Below are 8,508 nucleotides of genomic sequence, written 5' to 3'. Positions count from 1 at the left end.
CACCCTCCTCCCCCCTCTCATCATCTTCTTCTTCCGCCCAAAACCAGCGCCACCCCACCCTCTCCTTCTCTCTCTCATCATCTTCTTCTTCCGCCCAAAACCAGCGCCACCCCACCCTCTTCATCTTTTTCCTATTCCTTCAAACCAGCGCACCCATCTCTCGCCGGAAAATTACTCTCCGAGTAAATCTTCGCCGGAAAATTACTCTCCGAGCTCTGGAGGTTATAGGCAGTGGAATTCCAACATCTGACGTCACCATTCCTTTGACTCTTTTTTTTTTCTTCTTCTTCATAAATCCCTTCTTTCCCCATTCCCCCACCTCCCATTCTTCTCTATTTCTATCTCTCTCTAAAAACTTGACCCACCAAAACAAACAGATATTGCGCATTTGCAATTTTCTCACTAAAAACACAGTTCAAAGGCAACAAAAGAAATGCGGAGGGAAGATTTGTACATATCGGTGCCGAGTTTCTTCGGGTGTCCGATTTCTCTCGACGTGATGAAATTGCCGGTGAGTTTATGTACTGGCGTCACCTACGACCGGAGTAGCTCTGGAGGTTATAGGCCGGAGTATGTCGGAAGGGTGGATTATTGGCGGAAGGAAGAGGTTTGGTGAAAGATAGAATATTTTTGGGAAGAAGTAAAATTAATGTGTGGAAAATAAAAATATAATGGGACCACATAAAATAAAGTTAAATTTAAAAGAAAAAGAAAAAAACCTTAATTTTGAGGGTTTCACGCGCTTAGAAATAAGTGTAAAGCACACACTTTGCCATGTCAGCGTGAAGGGTTTGCGAGTCGCACTTTAGTGGAGAAGAAGTGTCTAAATGGTAAAGAGTTTAGTTGAGGTGTCTGACTGACCGTTGAGGACAACTTGAAGAAGCCGTTTATGTATTTCGCCATTTGAAAAATATAAATTTATGGTTGAGGATAGTTTTGTCTTGAATAAATTAATTTTTTGCTTCTGCTTCTTGAAAGAAGTTAGAATTTTCTGCTTCTTCCCAAAAGCAGAAAAACTGATTCTGCTTTTGGCCCAAAAGTTACTTTTTTATTTTGGCCAAACACATTACATTTTTTAAAAAATACTTTTGACCTCCAAGAAGCTTGGCCAAACAGACTCTGAGAGTGATAATTGTACTTCCTGCTCAAATACAAAAGCACATCATCAATCAAGCGGAAGCAAGTATACAGCAAAAGCAGAAAGCTTGACAGTAAATAGGAAACTCCAACCTCCATTAGCAAATATATTGTCTTAAATAACAAGACAGCAAACATAGCACCCAAGGTCAATTCACAGAGGACACTGACCAACTCCACATTATATGAAGCAATAATAGACAAGGTTCAATTCACAGAGGAACCAACCGACTTCATCAATACATAGAACATGACTAGCCTTATTTAGGGATATTTCACAAGGGCAGCATAGATAGAAATTCCCTCAATGTTCATATAGTTGAAATACTAACAACAGGGCAAACACCGCAGCTCGGCTGTGAAAACCCTAGACGGGAACCATGCTTGCATGGGTGTTGAGAGCATCAATTTCCTCCATAGGCTGAGGTGCGACATCTGGCTTCTCCGGAGAACCTTCAGTGGCATTCTCATTCTCTTCAGCATTGAGATCAATGGCTTCAAAGATGAGAGCCGTCACTTCTTGGAACCTCGCTTCAGAAAGTGAGACCTCAGCGAGAAGCCTCCAGGCATTTGCCTCGGTTGCACCCTCTAATCCTCCTTCCTCTTCAAAGACCATGTGTCCACTAATCTCCCAAAACTGCAGGATTGACTTGAGTGTCAAGCAGTTCAGAGCTGACCTCCCCTAGAGCCTGTTTCTCTGCATAGCACTTTTCAATCCACCAAAATACATAGATGTTTAGAACGATGATTGGTAAAGGCCCGGGAAAGAATAAAACAAACAACCAAGTAGTTGCAATGTTAATAGGTCTCAAATGAGTCGATGTGGTTAGAAAGAGTTACGTATTTATACCTGTGGGAGAAGGAATACCCTTTTTGCCGAATCAGAGATTAGAACATTGTAGGGAATGTTATTCTCTTGCAGGCAAACGCAGGAACCAGAGACAACATTGGCCAAATCCTCCAAAGTATTTCCACCTTCAAAGACAAGGCCTCGAACTGGATAATTCAGCATCTCAGATATCTTCACGCCAGCATCAGCAAAGGTTATCTTCGAGTGGGGGCCTTCTCCATGGGGAATGGCACAGCCAAGTAATAGCCTGCATAGAGCAACAATGACGTGAACACTCCTTTCTTCTAACTATAGGGTTTAAAAGAAATGGATCTATGAATCTATAAAAGATGGAAACCATCATAATGTTGTTGTAGACAAGAACCTGAAAGTGAAGATGGTTGATAGTCGCAAATGCACCCAAGCTTTATAACCCAATCGATGGGTTTGCTGCTTCGGCAGCCATTTGCAGTGCAAGCAATAAGCTGTCCCTGTCGATCCTCTGGGGAAGGCATTCAAGAACCTTAGGTATCAAAAGAACTGTCCGTACTCAATGGGACTGACCTGTTGCATTGAACAACATTACACTCATCATCAATAAATGCTTTCTACTTACACAAAGGGGTTCCAAATATATTGCCAAAACTAGCGAAGAACATTACATTGATGGCAACAACACTTGGAGATTTCTCGGCATCAATGGGCGCATTTGGAAGAATTGGACTTCGTTATCCTCACTTGCTTCAAACTGGAAAGAGCAACTCCTCCTGACCAACCTTAGTGAAGTTGAACTTGCTTCCATCAAAAGGCTGCAGCACCTTATCAACGCGAAACTCAGTTGGCCTCTTCTTGAGGTGCCTTCCCTCATTCAGTTGAGCAATGAAACCATAATTCTCCAAGAATAACCTAAATAAATTTATTTTCAAATTAAATTTAGGCAGATTCCACAAATGAAATATACTTGCTTCACATTAGTCAAAACCGGCAAATGCGACTCACTAGCTTGCTGGATGTGACCAGATTTACTTAGTATTGAAACAATGTATTTACTTATAGTTAATTAAGTGGTAAATAAAAATTAAAATACTATTAATATATAGGAAATATGTTTTCACTTAATTTTGTCTCTCAATCAATCCGGACTATTATAAAAAGTACGAAAACGAAAATTAATCGACCTTTTTATCAGAGAAAATAAAAATTTTACATTGGATAAAATTAATGGTTATTAATATTTTTTATATTAGGAACATTAAATTAATTAAAACATTCCAAAAGTGTTGTCATAAGGTTCAGTTTTTTATAGTGTCGAATAAAATCTATCTAGGGAATAGATATTGCATGTAATTGCAAAATAAATATTAAATTAGGGGATATGTGGCTAACTAATATACCCATCATTATTGAACTGCTATTCTATGAGAAGTTTGACTCTAAATCAGATTTCAGGATTTTATTAATTAAATTTAGCGACTAATCTTTTAGCAGCGTTACCTGTTTTCTCTAGTTTAATATATTACTTGCTTGTTTCTTCCCATTCCTTTGACTTTTTTTTTTCTTCTTCTTCATAAATCCCTTCTTTCCCCATTCCCCCACCTCCCATTCTTCTCTATTTCTATCTCTCTCTAAAAACTTGACCCACCAAACAAACAGATATTGCGCATTTGCAATTTTCTCACTAAAACACACAGTTCAAAGGCAACAAAAGAAATGCGGAGGGAAGATTTGTACATATCGGTGCCGAGTTTCTTCGGGTGTCCGATTTCTCTCGACGTGATGAAATTGCCGGTGAGTTTATGTACTGGCGTCACCTACGACCGGAGTAGCTCTGGAGGTTATAGGCCGGAGTATGTCGGAAGGGGTGGATTATTGGCGGAAGGAAGAGGTTTGGTGAAAGATAGAATATTTTGGGAAGAAGTAAAATTAATGTGTGGAAAATAAAATATAATGGGACCCACATAAAATAAAGTTAAATTTAAAAGAAAAAGAAAAAAACCTTAATTTTGAGGGTTTCACGCGCTTAGAAATAAGTGTAAAGCACACACTTTGCCATGTCAGCGTGAAGGGTTTGCGAGGTCGCACTTTAGTGGAGAAGAAGTGTCTAAATGGTAAAGAGTTTAGTTGAGGTGTCTGACTGACCGTTGAGGACAACTTGAAGAGGCCGTTTATGTATTTCGCCATTTGAAAAATATAAATTTATGGTGAGGATAGTTTTGTCTTGAATAAATTAATTTTTTGCTTCTGCTTCTTGAAAGAAGTTAGAATTTTCTGCTTCTTCCCAAAAGCAGAAAAACTGATTCTGCTTTTGGCCAAAAGTACTTTTTTATTTTGGCCAAACACATTACATTTTTAAAAAAATACTTTTGACCTCCAAGAAGCTTGGCCAAACAGACTCTGAGAGTGATAATTGTACTTCCTGCTCAAATACAAAAGCACATCATCAATCAAGCGGAAGCAAGTATACAGCAAAAGCAGAAAGCTTGACAGTAAATAGGGAAACTCCAACCTCCATTAGCAAATATATTGTCTTAAATAACAGACAGCAAACATAGCACCCAAGGTCAATTCACAGAGGACACTGACCAACTCCACATTATATGAAGCAATAATAGACAAGGTTCAATTCACAGAGGAACCAACCGACTTCATCAATACATAGAACATGACTAGCCTTATTTAGGGATATTTCACAAGGGCAGCCATAGATAGAAATTCCCTCAATGTTCATATAGTTGAAATACTAACAACAGGGCAAACACCGCAGCTCGGCTGTGAAAACCCTAGACGGGAACCATGCTTGCATGGGTGTTGAGAGCATCAATTTCCTCCATAGGCTGAGGTGCGACATCTGGCTTCTCCGGAGAACCTTCAGTGGCATTCTCATTCTCTTCAGCATTGAGATCAATGGCTTCAAAGATGAGAGCCGTCACTTCTTGGAACCTCGCTTCAGAAAGTGAGACCTCAGCGAGAAGCCTCCAGGCATTTGCCTCGGTTGCACCCTCGTAATCCTCCTTCCTCTTCAAGACCATGTGTCCACTAATCTCCCAAACTGCAGGATTGACTTGAGTGTCAAGCAGTTCAGAGCTGACCTCCCCTAGAGCCTGTTTCTCTGCATAGCACTGTTTCAATCCACCAAAATACATAGATGTTAGAACGATGATTGGTAAAGGCCCGGGAAAGAATAAAACAAACAACCAAGTAGTTAGCAATGTTAATAGGTCTCAAATGAGTCGATGTGGTTAGAAGAGTTACGTATTATACCTGTGGGAGAAGGAATACCCTTTTTGCCGAATCAGAGATTAGAACATTGTAGGGAATGTTATTCTCTTGCAGGCAAACGCAGGAACCAGAGACAACATTGGCCAAATCCTCCAAAGTATTTCCACCTTCAAAGACAAGGCCTCGAACTGGATAATTCAGCATCTCAGATATCTTCACGCCAGCATCAGCAAAGGTTATCTTCCGAGTGGGGGCCTTCTCCATGGGGAATGGCACAGCCAAGTAATAAGCCTGCATAGAGCAACAATGACGAAATTGAATTCCTCTCTAATTATTAATCCCTAGGGTTTTCAAAGAAATGGATCTGATGAATCTAAAACGATGGGAACCACATTAAGTGTTGTAGACAAGAACCTGAAAGTGAAGATGGTTGATAGTCGCAAATGCACCCAAGCTGTTATAACCCAATCGGAAGTATGGGTTTGCTGCTTCGGCAGCCATTTGCAGTGCAAGCAATAAGCTGTCCCTGTCGATCCTCTGGGGAAGGCATTCAAGAACCTTAGGTATCAAAAGAACGTGTCCGTACTCAATGGGACTGACCTGTTGCATTGAACAACATTACACTCATCATCAATAAATGCTTCTACTTACACAAAGGGGTTCCAAAATATATGCAAAACTAGCGAAGAACATACATTGATGGCAACAACACTTGGAGATTTCTCGGCATCAATGGGCGCATTTGGAAAGAATTGGACTTCGTTATCCTCACTTGCTTCAAACTGGAAGAGCAACTCCTCCTGACCAACCTTAGTGAAGTTGAACTTGCTTCCATCAAAAGGCTGCAGCACCTTATCAACGCGAAACTCAGTTGGCCTCTTCTTGAGGTGCCTTCCCTCATTCAGTTGAGCAATGAAACCATAATCTCCAGGAATAACCTAAATAAATTTATTTTCAAATTAAATTTAGGCAGATTCACAAATGAAATATACTTGCTTCACATTAGTCAAAACCGGCAAGACTCCAAAGCAAAAACATGATAAGAGCGAGCTATGTACTACTATATCACAGCACATACTTCCACACACCTAAACAAAAAGCTAGTCTAATTTTCTTTCAATTCATTTTGGGTTTTGAAAATTCAAGAGCATATCATTTGTATCAACACTTTACTGCAATATGTTATAGTAAGACATAAATGACTACTTCTTCCTTAACCTTATATATATAGTCTATAAACCTGAGAATTGTTGGAACAAAAAGGTATTATGCATTTGCAGCTCATAATATCACTGACCATGTTTAACCTTCAAAAGACATGATCCAACCTTTCCAGAACTACATGATTTTCTACCATATTAAAGTTTCCCTTTCCACTCCTGTCATTATCTTTAAAATACCTTTTTCTAAACAATATTTCAAAATCAAGTACCTTTTTTTAAAACAATATTTCAAAATCAAGTACATCTAACTGGAAACTACTTAAGTAAAACGTGTAGGCATCAACTAAAACTGAAAAAGAACTTATCAGTTACAGTAAGCAAAAGACAAAAGACCTTGGTTTCGCAAGCAGTGACATCATAGCGAAAGAGACCTTTCTGCTGACGATCCTCCCACTACATATATCAAAATTGAACCAAAAGCTAAGTCATAAAATCAAAATACTGATAATTAAAATACTAGTAATAAAAAGTACGCAAAATAGATAAGTTTCAGACTTACTTCCCCCAGAAGGAGGGATTCCAAGAAGTCAACAGGAGGTTCCTTGGTTTCATAGGCAACAGACTTGCCCTTTCTCAAATTCTTGGAAGCATACAGTGGCAGCTTTGACCCTTTTCACAATCCAAATACACACAATAACAAAATCAATATTCTGCTTAATCAGCTACAGATTAAACCCTATTACAAATAGCCTCAACTATCTGTTCAAAAATATTTGACAATTTTTGCTTCCCTAGATTCACACTAAATAAAACTTTAACCACCACTTAAACAGTAAAATTTTCACCATTTGAGTAGTTAAAAATTGTAACATTACAGTAATCTAGTTGATTTAACTGAAAAGCTGGTCAATTTGACCTTGTTACTCCATTTAAACTCATCTCAGGCTAATATTATGCAAGATAATTTTTTTTTTAAAAAGAACGGAAAAGAACAAATTAAGACAAAGACAGTTTTAAAAAAAAGTTACCTGGAAGGCAGCAGTTTCGGAGGCAATTGCGGCCACAGCCAGCACCACGAGCAAGAGTTTCTTCAGCCTCTTCCTTTTGGAAGTTGGAAACAAGCGTAGGAACCCTCTTAATCTTGAGCATCATGTTTGGTTTTTTTGCTTTGATTTTTCAAGGTAAAAATACTAGGTACAAGAACAACCTTAATAATTGCTAATGTGCAAAACAATTAATAATAATTTACGGAGAAGGAATTAACTATGTAAGGATAAGTAACTAAATCTAGCAGGTAGAAGAAAGGAGAGAACCACCGCCGGCGAGGAAGAGGAGGTCGGAAGGACTACCGCCTTCAGAGGGCAAAGCGCCACGTCCTCCGTGCGGCGCAGGATTGGTGGCAGTTACACAACCCTTACGTCGTACTGAACGAACATGTAAGAATGGTCGGCGGTTTGCTTTGTGTATAGCCGTGATGTCTACAACTTGTTTACCTGGGATTTACCCTCTCTAAACAACAATAATATTTTTTTTCCTAAGATTTCTCGAATTTCCTACACGAACAAAAGATTTCTGTAACTTGGATTTCAAAGAGATTAGTGGTGGCTTACTAAGGAAAAGAAGAAGCTGTGGAGGAATGGAATTGGTAATTGCTGTGTGATGATGATAAGGAAAAGGGGGAAGGGAGATATGTGTATTTATATAAAAATAAGGATTAGGTAATTGTGGTTGTGGGTTTGCCAATGGGGTACGGAGAAGAGGGTCCAAGTGCTACTGTGTGGACCAAATATAATTGGAGGCGTGGAGCCAAAGGCTCAGTAGGGGTTTGGGGAGTAGGCGACAACAAAAGTTCAGTCGATAAATTTTTTTAGTTTTCCACACCTTGTGTATACATTAAATCAATAAATATATATAGGCGACAACGTATTACCATCATGTGTTATGTTAGTAAGATCCATCAACAAAGTATGGAATATAAAATGTTTGTCCCTTAATTACAAGTACAATAACAACAACTTTGTAGGTAGCGTATGAGAGGATAGCGTGTATGCAAACCTTACCTCTACCTAGTAAATATAGAGAGACTGTTTACAATAGACCCTCGGATCAGAGAAGTGAGAAGAAGAAGGAGGAGCAGAACGAAAAGGAAGAGTGAAGGGG

General features: G+C 39.1%; 1 protein-coding gene and 1 pseudogene across 1 annotated transcript; both read right to left on the bottom strand.

Moving 5' to 3' along the window:
- Nucleotides 1–1,219: 1,219 nt before the first annotated feature.
- On the bottom strand, nucleotides 1,220–3,569 carry LOC109207140 (annotated as a pseudogene).
- An 884-nt stretch (nucleotides 3,570–4,453) lies between these two features.
- On the bottom strand, nucleotides 4,454–8,185 carry LOC109207148 (GDP-L-galactose phosphorylase 1-like). Its single transcript, XM_019370028.1, has 7 exons — nucleotides 7,377–8,185; nucleotides 6,908–7,017; nucleotides 6,742–6,801; nucleotides 5,881–6,123; nucleotides 5,600–5,785; nucleotides 5,228–5,476; nucleotides 4,454–5,085 (listed from the first exon to the last, which is right to left on the bottom strand). The coding sequence occupies exons 1-7, from the start codon at nucleotides 7,498–7,500 to the stop codon at nucleotides 4,747–4,749; spliced, it is 1,311 nt and encodes a 436-aa protein (XP_019225573.1). The 5' UTR covers nucleotides 7,501–8,185; the 3' UTR covers nucleotides 4,454–4,746.
- Nucleotides 8,186–8,508: the final 323 nt, after the last annotated feature.

This window comes from Nicotiana attenuata, unplaced genomic scaffold, assembly GCF_001879085.1.
Source record: "Nicotiana attenuata strain UT unplaced genomic scaffold, NIATTr2, whole genome shotgun sequence".
Classification (NCBI taxonomy): Eukaryota; Viridiplantae; Streptophyta; class Magnoliopsida; order Solanales; family Solanaceae; genus Nicotiana; species Nicotiana attenuata.
The sequence above is the reverse complement of the archived record's forward strand: the minus strand, read 5'-3'. Positions and strand labels throughout refer to the sequence as shown.